Source organism: Podarcis liolepis (genome assembly GCF_965112155.1).
Source record: "Podarcis liolepis genome assembly, chromosome: 10".
Classification (NCBI taxonomy): Eukaryota; Metazoa; Chordata; class Lepidosauria; order Squamata; family Lacertidae; genus Podarcis; species Podarcis liolepis.
In genome coordinates this window covers 2,904,491-2,917,467 of record NC_139562.1, presented here as the reverse complement: position 1 = coordinate 2,917,467, position 12,977 = coordinate 2,904,491, and the positions used below count along the sequence as shown (strand labels likewise).

The window sequence follows — 12,977 nt, the reverse complement described above, 5'->3', positions numbered from 1 at the left end:
TTCCTTCCTTTGTCTTGTGGGGAGGCGGGGATCGGAGGCTCAGGGCGCGAGTCCTTCTCTCCACCCCCCCCTCCGCCCCTCGTGCGCCGCCTTTGCTATAGCGGCGCCGCATCTGCATTGGGGGGGGGGCGCTGTTGAGCCTCGCCCCTCCTCCCCCGGCGTCGTCGAGCCGGAGAGCGCCGGGCTGGTGGGTATTGGCTCAGGCCGCCTCCCTCCGCTCCTCTCCGCAGCCAGCGGCCCCCTCCTCCGCCCCCCCTGGCCGCTGTTTACTCGGGCCTTGCCGGACGGAGCGCGCGTGATGGCTGCAGTGGCGAGCGGCTCCGGGCACCAGCATCAGCAGCCTCCGCAGTGACAGCCCCCGCCCGCCCGCCCTCCTGCCCTCTCCAGCGCAGCCCGGCCCTCGCCGCCGCCCCGCCCGGCCCCCGACAGCCTCGCCCTGCCGTGCGCCCCGCCAGCCCCAGCCCCAGCCCGGCTCGGCTGCGCCGCGGAGAAGATGGCGGATCGGGCGGAGATGTTCTCGCTCTCCACCTTCCATTCGCTCTCCCCGCCGGGCTGCAGGTAAGCCGACGCGCTTGGCTTGGCGCAGCCCCGCCCGGCCGGGCTCCGAGGTGCCCGGGGGTGGGCGAGTGGGGGCGGGCGGACGGGCGGGCGCGGAATCCCCCGCACGGCATCAAACCCCACCCCTGATTGACGAGGTTGGGGGCTGGAGGGTTTCCTTAACCTAGAGCTGGGAGCTCAGCCTGCAATGAGTAGGGGGTGTCGTCACGTTGGCCTCCCCACATTTGCCCCCGAGGCCTTCTAGGACGTAGAGACAGGCTCTCGACCCCAGGAGGACAGAGTGGGCAGGGGAAAATATACCCCCCCAAGGCCTGGCTGTTCTCTGCTCTCGCCCCCCCCCCCGGAAGAGCATCTGTTGGGCTCTGCCTCGTCCCGGAGGCCTGGGCCGGCCCCATACCTCTTACCACCAGACTCTGGGCCTGCTTCGGGTCGCAGGCAAAGTCCCCCCCCCCCACGGCCTACCCTTACAAAGGGTTGGCCTCATTCCTCCCATCCTGAGAACCCCCCACTGGATCCATCTCTTGCTGTTTTCAGGGGCTGGGGGGTGTCCCTTGGGGAATTCCCAATTCAGAGACTGCTGCAAAGCTGGAAGCCGCCACCCCCTCTGCCCCGCCCCAACGTGCCCTTGGGATCAACACCGTGCTGAGCTTTGCAAGCTCCCCCACATATTTTCTGCCTCCCCCTCCTCCCATCCATCCAATCCTTTAATGTGTTTGTTGCCAAACCCAGCAGATTTCGCTTGATTAATCTCCTTGCCCCACTGCTTTGCAAGCAAAGTGGATCCCTTGGCAAAGCCCCAGCCAACCCTCGAACCTCCCCCCCCCCTTCTCTCACGCTCCAGGCTTTTATCTCCTTCTTCCCTTCCTGTCCCCACTGGGGGCCTTGGATCCCATTTGCAGAGATGGGCCTTTTTTAGATGGATCTGGGAGGCTGTGGGAACAGGTGCTTCCTGGCTTGGCCTCCTGCCCTCCCAAAGTACTGGTGCGGAAGAGGAAGGGGCCTGGCCACGCCAAACACTAGCTGTGCCCACTGCCCAGGGCTCTATTAAGGCAAGAACCACACCTGGTTCCACGGGCAGGTGGCGGCAGGTGGTTGATGTGAGGCCCCACACCTGGGGAGTTGCATCAGGGAACGAGGTCCCTAGCTGTGTGCAGGGCATCATCGTGGCCTAAAAAGCATTGGTGATGTTCAGGGTACCTGGGAGGCGCCAGGTAGTCTCTCCCCACCCCCATCTCTTGAGTCCAGGAAGCCAGATCCACCTTGATGCAGCGATGCCACAGGGGATCCTGCTGCCTCCCCCCAGGGGCGGGGAGATCCAGCACGTTCCTCTTGTAACCCCTGGTAACTGCTGCCGAGCTGGTATAGTGATGTGTCGCGTTTGCTGCTGCTGCTGCTTTTAGAGCCTACCTCTCCATCATCAGTGCTTGGAAAGGCGTCACCCTGGAGATGGGGAAGCAAATCTTGGGCTTCCTGAATAAGGGAGAGGAAGTTAGGAGTTGGTGTCTGTTCTGTGGGGCTCTCTAGAGATGGAGAGATGGAGCTTCCGGGTGTGAGGGTCCTGGGGAAAAAACCAAGGGATGCTTTTCCTTGCATCAACCTCCAAGGTTGTGTCGGGTGAGGACTGTGCTGACTCCAGCAACCATCGCAGGTCAGGTCAAGGGGAAGAGATGATGTCCAGGGGTCCCTGGAGGTTGTCACATGGGCTCACAGGGAGCATTTGGGGATGGTGAGGTGGCCAAAAGGTGTGGACTATGTTGAGGAGAGAGATAACTGGCTGCCTATGGCTCTCATCCACTGCTTATCTGAAGGAGGAGGTGGGAAGGGGGTCTTTCATGATGTCTGCCATTCTCATACTCAAATGTGAAAGCGCAAGAGCATCGTATCCCTCTCTAGGTAAAGCAGGCTCTGCGATGACCTTCCTTTTAACAGCAGTTACATTTTGAGACTTTTTCACTTATTTTGAGAGAGGATGCACCTACCAAAGGAATGGATGTTTGTGGGTGTGCTGGGGAGACTATGGAACTCCCTGCCTCTTGAGCCACCAACTTGGGTGGCTTTAAAAAAGGATCAAACCAATTTGTGGTGGATAAAGCTAATTTATTGTTGGCTCCCAGCCACAATAGCTCTGCTCTGCCTCCACGGTCAAAGGCAGTGATGCTTCTAAACCCCAGCAGCTGGGAACCGCAGGGAGGGGAGAGTGTTCTGATGCCCGAATCCTGCTTGTTGGTTTCCCACAGGCATTTGGTTGGCCAATGTGAGGACAGGATGCTGGGCTCGGTTGGCCTCCTTTGGCCTGATCCGGCAGGTTCTTACTTAATTTCTCCAACACCTCCATTAGCTCACATGGCAGAATAGATCATTTGAGGGCTAAGAGAGCTGCAGCCTTCCTCAACCTGGTGCCCTCCAGATGTTTTGGCCTTCAACTCCCATCAACCCCAGTCCCACGGCCAGCTTATATAAAGTTCAGCTCTGGCAACGAAGTTCACCAAAAGCCTAGCTAGATAACCAACAGGCATCTTAAGGTGAAAAGGAGAAGGTAGAGTGGAGGACGTTCCAAGGGTTAAGCCTGGCGACTGAGGAAGTTCTCCTTTATGCTGCCACATGGTAGGCCTTGGCTATTGACATGCAGAACAACTAAGAGAGTCTCCCTTGCAGATCCTGACAAATGGACAGATAATAGTAATAAATAATAATAAATTTTATTTATACCCCACCCTCCCTGGCCAGAGCCGGGCTCAGGGTGGCTAACATCAATAAAATTTCAGTAAAAACATAATAAGGAAAAAGAGAAAAACAATTTAAAATACAGGTTAAAATGCAATTTAAAATGCAGCCTCATTATAAAAGTCAAAACCATAAGGGAAGGGAAACATAAGGGTCAGACTGAGTCCAGACCAAAGGCCAGGCGGAACAGCTCTGTCTTGCAGGCCCTGTGGAAAGATGTCAAGTCCCGCAGGGCCCTAGTCTCTTGCGGCAGAGCATTCCACCAAGTTGGGGCCAGTACTGAAAAGGCCCTGGCCCTTGTTGAGACCAATCTAACCACCTTGCGACTTGGGCCTCCAAAGTGTTGTTATTTGTGGACATTAAGATCCTCTGCAGGGCATACCAGGAGAGGTAGTCCCGTAGGTACGAGGGTCCTAGACCGCACATAGCCTTAAAGGTCAAAACCAGCACCTTGAACCTGGCCCTGTCTTCCCCTGGGAGCCAGTGCAGCTGGTAAAGCACTGGATGAATGTGATCTCGCCCAGATCTGCCCAGGAGAAGCCATTCTGTCAGGTAACCAGGCTTCAGGCAGGTCAGGCTTTGTAAGCCAGTATTGTTACGCGCCACCCAAATCTCCTGGTGGTGAGAGATTCCAGGAGTTCCAGAAGCAGTTACCCAGGTTCTCTTTCCTTGGAAAGAAGGTCAACAGAGATTGTGTGGTTTTATCTACACATTTATACAGCCTGAGGCTAAGGAAGAGGGGTTCACAGCATTAACACCCCAACAGATCTTACTTCTCCATTAGTCATGGCTTTGGGCCCAGCGCAGAGCAAGCAGGACTCTGTGTCTCCATCTTCCAACCTCTCCACAGCTCTGCTCAGACTCACTCCTCTAGCTATTGCTGGGTGAGGGCAGGGTGTGGGGAAAAGGCCCACCCATTAGTTTAGAGGGCCCCATCGCTTAGTTGTAGCTCTTGCAGCATGGCTCATTCTTTTGGGATGAGGATACTTCAGTGGCCAGCTCATGCCATCATCTTGCAAAGAAAACTGTCTGACTAGGTTTTGGCAACATCTTTGGCTCCCAGTATGTTCCGAGCACAATTCAAAGTGTTGGTGCTGACTTTTAAAGCCCTAAACGGCCTCAGTCCAGTATACCTGAAGGAGCGTCTCCACCCCCATTGTCCAGCCCGGACACTGAGGTCCAGCGCCGAGGGCCTTCTGGCGGTTCCCTCCTTGTGAGAAGTGAGGTTGCAGGGAACCAGGCAGAGGGCCTTCTCGGTAGTGGCGCCCGCCCTGTGGAACACCCTCCCACCAGATGTCAAGGCAATAAACAACGATTCTACTTTTAAAAGACATCTGTAGGTGGCCCTGTTTAGGGAAGTTTTTAATGTCTGGTGCTGTATTGTTTTTAATATTCATTTGGAAGCTGCCCAGAGTGGCTGGGGAAACGCAGCCAGATGGGCGGGGTATTATCTGCAAAGACTGAGGAGTAATGGAAAAGACAGGCTTGGGGGTGTGGGGGCAAATCTCCATGTGCTGCCCCACCTGTGGCCTGTGGCTGACTCTCCTGCATGACAGATGTAAACACAGATGTGCCCTGGCGCATGAGCCACGAGAGCATAACGGCATCGCTGGGTCTGTATGGGTGGGCACGGCACATAGCGGCCATGTTCTGGTGGGCCAGGGGCACCGGCAGCCAGAGCAGGACTCCCCACATACACACATCCCAAGGGAAAAGAAAGTCCATTTTCATGCAGCGCATAGTTAAACTATGAGGGCCCAACCGAGATGGCCTCAGAAGAGGATTGGGCAAACTCATGGAGGAGAAGAGGGCTGCCAGTGTACAAATTTTATGAAATAAATAGAATAAATAAATGGAAAGGGCAATAAGACCTTCCAACTGCAGTGTAGTTGATGGTGGGTGTTTATCTGAAATACAAGGGCTCCTTCCTTTGGATTCTCTTCATATCAAATCAGTTCTCCCCCTTTAATATTTCTGAAGCTTAATTACAAAAATGGGAACCCTGTCAAAAGCTTCCCTGCCCCCCCTTCATTATGCAGCAAGCTAGGCAAGCCCCTCTGACTCCTGTTGACCAGACCCTTCCGGTCACTTCTGACACCATGTTGTGGAGGGGACGGCTCTTGAGTCCTTGTCACCACCAGTCAGGGTCACGCCACATGACCATGCGTGGGATCTTGAGAATGCACTGGGCGCATGGGAACGTGGGGAGGTTGCCTTCTACCAGACTGGACCCTCGGTTCCTTCAGCTCAGTACAATGGTCCCTTGGTTCTCAAACTTATTCCGTTCAGGAATTCCATTCCAAAACCAACACGTTCCAAAACCAAGGCGTGTTTTCCCATAGAAAGTAATGCAAAATGGATCAATCCGTTCCAGACTTTTAAAAACAACCCCTAAAACAGCAGTTTAACATGGATTTTACCATGCGTAGGCAAACTAAGGCCCGGGGGCCAGATCCGGCCCAATCAGCTTCTAAATCCAGCCTGCAGACAGTCCAGGAATCAGCGTGTTTTTACATGAGTAGAATGTGTGCTTTTATTTAAAATGCATCTCTGGGTTATTTGTGGGGCATAGGAATTCGTTCATTCCCCCCCCCCAAAATATAGTCCAGCCCCCCACAAGGTTGAGGGACAGTGGACCAGCCCCCTGCTGAAAAAGGTTGCTGACCCCTGGATTTTACTATCTAACGAGAAGACCATTCATCCGTAAAATGAAAGTAATAAACAATGTACTGCAGTCACACGATCTATCAGTAGCTGAACTGGGTTCCACACAGTCACAAAAACTGAGCTGCAAAAACACAAAATAAATAGCAAAAACAGACAGACCTCAGCGTAATATTCAAAACAGAAGCGTAACACTCAAATTGTCAGCGTAACACTCAAAACGGAGCACGTTCGACTTCTGAAAAAAGTTCGCAAACCGGAACACTTACTTCCAGGTTTGCAGTGTTTGGGTTCCAAGTTGTTTGAGTACCAAGGCGGTTGAGAACAAAGGTACCAGTGTACTATCAGTACTGACCATGGGGTCCTCAGACTGGTGGCGGGGGTAGTGACCCATCAGGTCTCTCTAGAGATCTCTTTGGACTGTTGTCCCCAGGCTATGCATCTCACTGGCCAACTTTTGACCCTCCTTGGATGATTTGGGACAGCTGTGATGTGTCCTCGACCTCCGATCATGCTTCTTGCTTGTCCGGATAGGGGTTAGAGCTGTTTAGGGTGTGTGTGTGTGTGTGTGTGTGTGTGTGTGTATAGATTTACCAGTCTACTATACAAATATTTTTTTAAAAAATATCACATTTGTTGCTTTGCCACTTTTGCTTCTGGCTCCCACCATGTGGCCCCTGCAAGGCTACCCAGAAGGAACTGCGGCCCTCAAAAAGGTTCATTAACCCCAGTCTCTGTGGACTGGAAGATGCTCTGCAAAGCCTCTGGTGAGAGTCTTTCCCAGGCCTACATAGAGATGACAGGGATGGGAGAAGCCCATCTCTTGGTCCTGCCACCCTCACAGGTCTGCTTGGTGGGGATATTGTGAGAGGGGCTTTCTCGGTGGCTGCTCCCAGGCAACTTTGGAACTCCCTGCCTAAAGAAGCCAGCAGGTTAAGACCTTTCTTGTTCCAATGAGTTTTTGGGGAACTGGCTGCTTTCAATGAAAGAGCTGTTTCCGTGCTGTTTCCGTAGTATTATCTGTATCCTTAACAGATTGTGTGTGTCTTAAATTGCTTTTTAATTATTGTCTTTTCCATGGTTTTAGCTCTTTCTGTTTTGTCTGTAAACCTTGAGTCCCTGTCTGGGGAAAAGGTGGGATAAAAATTAAGTAGTAGTAGTAGTAGTAGTAGTAATAATAATAATAATAATTATGCATTTCACTGTCAAACACCACAACACCCATCAGTTACAATCCGCATGGTGGGTTGATGGGAACTGTACTCCCAAACAGGCTGACCCAACCTCAACATCTGGGGCCTTCCTGGAGTAATTGAACCCCTTGCTGGGGCTTCATGGGAGTTGTAGTCCAATAACACCTGGTATCAACCGCATGGACTGCCTCTGATCTAATGGTACATGCACACTGCGCATGGCGACTGGCCTCTGCCACCCAGAGTTTCCGACAAAGGACCCTGAGAACGCAGCTCTGCAAAGCATTCAGAGGCTTCAAGCGATTCATTCCTGGCAATAATTCCTGGCTCTTTTCACGCAAGGAGCTGTTATGAGTCTTGGTAGGAGGTTAACTCACACGGTTGCCAACAGCATGGCTGAATGGACCCAGGGCTGACTCATGTGGTGAAAGGCCTTAGGAGGGAAGGAGAAGAAAGCAGGGAGTTGTGTTTTGGAGCTGGTGGTCCCCGGAGGCTCTTTGTATCATTAAACGCCACCCTGATCTCCAAGTGCTGAGAGACTCCTGGGGTTCCAGGCGCATACCCGGGTTGCGCTTCTTTGGAATGAAGGTCAGCAGAGACTGTGGTTTCCTTAGGATAGATGGTTTTATCTACACACACACACACACACACACACACACACACACACACACACAACCTGGGCATAGGACTGGGGTCTCAGTGCATTAACCTCCCAACAGATATTGCTTCTCCATCAGTCGCAACTTTGGAACCAGCACAAAGCAAGCAGGTCACTTGTGGATCCAACTTCTAGCTTGCATCCAACTCACTCTTACACACCTCTTTGGCTATTATTTTCCAACCTAGCAGCTAGGTGAAGGGGCTGGAGGAAAGGCCCACCCATTAGCCCAGGAGGCCCCCTCAGTTAGTTGTGGATTTCCCAACCGAGCCCATTCTTTTGAGATGCTGATGAGGACACTTAAATGGCCAGCTAAGGTAACTGTTTTACCAAGGGATGTGGGTGGTGCTGTGGTCTAAACCACTGAGCCTCTTGGGCTTGCCAATCGGAAGGTTGGCAGTTCGAATCCTGTGACGGGGTGAGCTCTCGTTGCTCTGTCCCAGCTCGTGCCAACCTAGCAGTTTGAAAGCACGCCAGTGCAAGTAGATAAATAGGTACCACTGTGGCGGGAAGGTAAACAGCATTTTCGTGCGCTCTGGCACTCATCACGGTCCTCCATGCACCAGTAGTGGTTTAGTCCTGCTAGCCACATGACATGGACAACTTTCTGTGGACAAGTGCTGGTTCGCTCGGCCTGAAAGCGAGATGAAGAGTTTGGATTTGATATCCCGCTTTATCACTACCTGAAGGAGTCTCAAAGCGGCCAACAATCTCCTTTCCCTTCCTCCCCCACAACAAACACTCTGCGAGGTGAGTGGGGCTGAGAGACTTCAAAGAAGTGTGACTGGCCCAAGGTCACCCAGCAGCTGCAGGTGGAGGAGCGGGGAAGCGAACCCAGTTCCGCAGATTATGAGTCTACCACTTTTAACCACTACACCACACTGGCTGCAACCCCATAGTCGCCTTTGACTGGACTTAACCGTCCAGGGGTCCTTTTACTCTTTTACCAAGAAACCTGCGGGTTGGTTCAGCAACAGAATACTCTATTAGATCCTAACCACCACCACCCCTCACCTCATCTTGTCCCACCCCCAGCAATGTAGGAATCACAGCTAAAGAACTCGTAACAGATGCCCCCCCCCCAACCTCTGTTTTCAAATCTCCAGCGGTGAGGAGTTTGCCGCCTTTCAAGAGAGTCCGTTCTGCTCTTACTTTCAGAAAGTTCTTCCTAACGTTGAGCCGGATTCTCCTTTCCTATAGACCATGTGCTTTGCCTCTGCCCTGAATGTGCTTTCAGCATATGGCGGGGGGTCTGCCCCCTAGGAACTGTTTTGTTCATGCCGGGAATATTGTGCTGCAGGAGTTGAATCCAAGAACATCCTTGCATTAGTTGCTAGCAACACTTAATGGTGGAGAGCAGGCAGCAGAGAGAAATTGCTCCCCAGGGGCCGGCCTGTACCTGCTTGTTTTCACCTTCGCCTCGACTTCTTCCTTCGTCTGTTGGCAGAGCTTAGTTTTTCTTTTCCTTTTTTGCCAGATGGTGCCTGTCTTGGTTCCACTCTTTTCCTGGTTCATTTCTGATCTCTCTCTTTTTTTAAAAAAATAATTTTAATAGATTTTCCCACATATTTAAAAAAAAATAACTTCAGACTTATATATAAAATAGCAAACATTTGGCTACCTACGGCTTCCATCCTCCTCGGCTGATGGTTTTCCAACTTACTCTCTGATAACAGCATTTTATTATTATAGTTATAACTATGAAATCCTTTTCATAAATAAAAATTATAAATTATACTTTGCAATAATTAATAAAATCATCCTTACAAAACTTCTTGTAACCCTACTAGCAATCTCAGTTGTTTACAGTCGTCTTTCAAATATACCATAAATTTATTCCAGTCTTTCAGGAAAGTTTGGTCTTGCTGGTTCCGAATTTCCCCAGTTAATTTACCCAACTCGGCGTAGTCCATCAATTTTGTCTGCCACTCTTCTTTCGTAGGCATCTCTTTCTGCTTCCATTGTTGGGCTAATAATAATCTTGCTGCAGTTGTTGCATATAAACACAGTCTTTTGTCTTGCTTATGTATTTCATTACCTACAATACCAAGTAGGAAAGCTTCTGGTTTTTTTTTTTGGTTTTTTTACAAATGTCTATTTCACTCTTTTCCCCCTTTTCTTTTTTTTTGCACATCTGACCCTCTCAAAGTTATGCCTGCCAACTGGGTGTGCAGATACTTAGCATTAGGCAGATTTTAAAATAACAAAAACCTAGCTGGACCAAAACAGTTTACCCTCAAGATCGCCTTCCCCACATGAGCCCACACAACTGCTTCAATGCGTGGCATTCTTACTGGCGACACATAGTGCCCATTACGTATTTGTAAGAATTTGATCATTCCGCATGGCAGCACCTGCACTTTGAAACTCCCTGCCTGTTGAAATCAGGCAGCCCCCTTCACCCTTCTCTCTCTGGCAATGCTAAAAACCTTCTTTAGACAAACTTACCCAACAACCCAGATGCTTAGGAAGTTGTTGATTTTAATCCATTTTTGTATTTTAGCTTTTGTCTGTTTTAAGGTACAGTTGAGGGGCATGGGTGGCGCTGTGGGTTAAACCACAGAGCCTAGGACTTGCCAATCAGAAGGTTGGCGGTTTGAATCCCCATGACGGGGTGAGCTCCCGTTGCTCGGTCCCTGCTCCTGCCAACCTAGCAGTTTGAAAGCACGTCAAAAGTGCAAGTAGATAAATAGGTACGGCTCCAGCGGGAAGATAAACGGCGTTTCCGTGTGCTGCTCTGGTTTGTCAGAAGTGGCTTAGTCATGCTGGCCACATGACCTGGCGGCTCCCTCGGCCAATAAAGCGAGATGAGCGCCGCAACCCCAGAGTCGGCCACGACTGGACCTAATGGTCAGGGGTCCCTTTACCTTTACCATGAGCTATACATGTCCATAGGGACGCGGGTGGCACTGTGGGTTAAACCACAGAGCCTAGGACTTGCTGATCAGAAGGTTGGCAGTTCAAATCCCCGCAACGGGGTGAGCTCCCGTTGCTTGGTCCCAGCTCCTGCCAACCTAGCAGTTTGAAAGCATGTCAAAGTGCAAGTAGATAAATAGGTACCGCTCTGGCGGGAAGGTAAATGGCGTTTCTGTGCACTGCTCTGGTTCACACTCTTGGCCACATGACCTGGAAGCTGTACGCCGGCTCCCTCAGCCAATAAAGCGAGATGAGCGCCGCAAACCCAGAGTCGTCCACGACTGGACCTGACGGCCAGGGGTCCCTTTACCTTTTTAAGGCACAGTTGTAATATATATTTTTATTTTCTTGTTTGCATCTTTTTGTAAACAGCTTTGAGACTTGTTTGTTTTTAAGGTCAAACTGGGTATAAATTTTATGAAACAAACAATCAATCAATCAATCAATCAATCAATCAATCAAACAAACAAACAAACAAACCCTAAAGGGCATCTACCTAGAACCCTAGATCTTTTTCACATGTACCGTTATCAAGGCAGATGTTTCCCCATCCTATATCTGTGCATCTGGTTTCCCTAGCCTAAGGGCAGGACCTTACATTTGCCCCTATTGAAATTCACTTTGTTAGCTTGTGCCCAGTTCTCCAGTCTGTGAAGGTCGTATTGCAGAATCTTGTTCAAATCTCTCAAACAGATCTCAGGCATCCTTCCATCCATCCCTCAGGAGACCCACAGGAGAGCTCAGAGGCAGTTCCCTGCGGGTCATTTTCTTTTCTTATCCACAAGGCTAACCTTATCAGAAGACCGGAGCCTTGCTCGGCTGCCAGAGAAAATGAGCCTCTTTTCCACTGCCGAGTCATTTAAGCAACTTTGGCACTGCTCCCGCTCTGCCTCCCTCCTTCGCCAAGCGGGCAAGACATCTGACGGAGGGTCAGAATTTGCTGGGTGGTCACAAATGTGCAGCTGCAGGGACTGTGGTGGTGACTTGCCAAGCTGAGAAGGATTTGCTTTGCCTTCCCGTTACATCAGCCAGCCTGTCCTCGCCCCTAGGCAGCAGAACCACCTTGCCCAGCTGGTGCCAAGGACTGTCCTGGCATCAGTGGACTGGTGGCATTTTGGATTACATTAACGGGAGCCTCTTATCTGGGACGTGGGTAGTGCTGTGGGTTAAACCACAGAGCCTAGGACTTGCCAATCAGAAGGTCGGCGGTTCGAACCGCCACAACAGAGTGAGCTCCCATTGCTCGGTCCCTGCTCCTGCCAACCTAGTTTGAAAGCACGTCAGAGTGCAAGTAGATAAATAGGTACCGCTCCGGCGGGAAGGTAAACGGTGTTTCTGTGCGCTGCTCTGGTTTGCCAGAAGCGGCTTAGTCTTGCTGGCCACATGACCCGGAAGCTGTACGCCGGCTCCCTCAGCCAGTAAAGCGAGATGAGCACCGCAACCCCAGAGTCATCCGCGATGGGACCAAATGGTCAGGGGTCCCTTTACCCTTTACCTTTTAATGGGAGCCTCTTATCTGGGACTTGGGGGGCAATAATAATGATGTGGGTTGGGGGGGTCTGTCTGGATGACACCCTTGGCTCCCTTCCAATTCTTGGGGTCCTGCGCCCAGTGAGAGTTAGAACCCAATAGAGGACTCCATTGCTGAACTAGCCAGAAAAGTTTCTTTGAAGGAGAGTGACCTTATCTGGCCACAAGTGTCCTCACCAACATCCCAAAAGAAGGAGTCAGGTTGCAAGAGCTATAACCAAGGCTAACGGGTGTGCCTTTACTGCCCCCCTCACCTAATTGCTAGTTGGGAGAACAATCGCCAAAGGGTTTTACGTGAGCTGAGCTAGAAAGTGGTGAGAAGATGGAGACACAGAGATCAAACTGCTCTTTGGTGGATCAAAAGCTGTGTGTAATAGAGAAGCAAGATCTTCTCTAAGCAACCAATCATTTTATTTGTATGCCACCTCTCCAAACATAAAACCACCCTCAAGGTGGCTTACAAAATATGAACAATTACATAATTACAAACGTAGCAAAAGTAGTCATGTACAATAAATAAAATATCAAAAAGCACACAACCAAACAGAGCGATTTCCACATAAATCATAAGATCTAAACTAAAGATACCGAAAATAAATACAGTCGTACCTTGGAAGTCAAACCGAATCCGTTCCAGAAGTCCGTTCGACTTCCAAAACGTTTGAAAACCAAAGCGTGGTTTCTGATTGGCTGCAGGAAGCTCCTGCAGCCAACTGGAAGCTGTGGAAGCCCCG

At 50.8% G+C, this 12,977-nt stretch overlaps 1 protein-coding gene across 1 annotated transcript in view; it reads left to right on the top strand.

Moving 5' to 3' along the window:
- Positions 1 to 420: 420 nt before the first annotated feature.
- MAPK8IP2 (mitogen-activated protein kinase 8 interacting protein 2) overlaps positions 421 to 12,977 on the top strand; it is a 49,337-nt gene continuing 36,780 nt past the window's right edge. Inside the window, exon 1 of the mRNA XM_083461040.1 lies at positions 421 to 558. Within this exon, the coding sequence (XP_083317166.1) occupies positions 494 to 558 (65 nt within the window). The 5' untranslated portion in view covers positions 421 to 493. The remainder of the gene's footprint in view (positions 559 to 12,977) is intronic.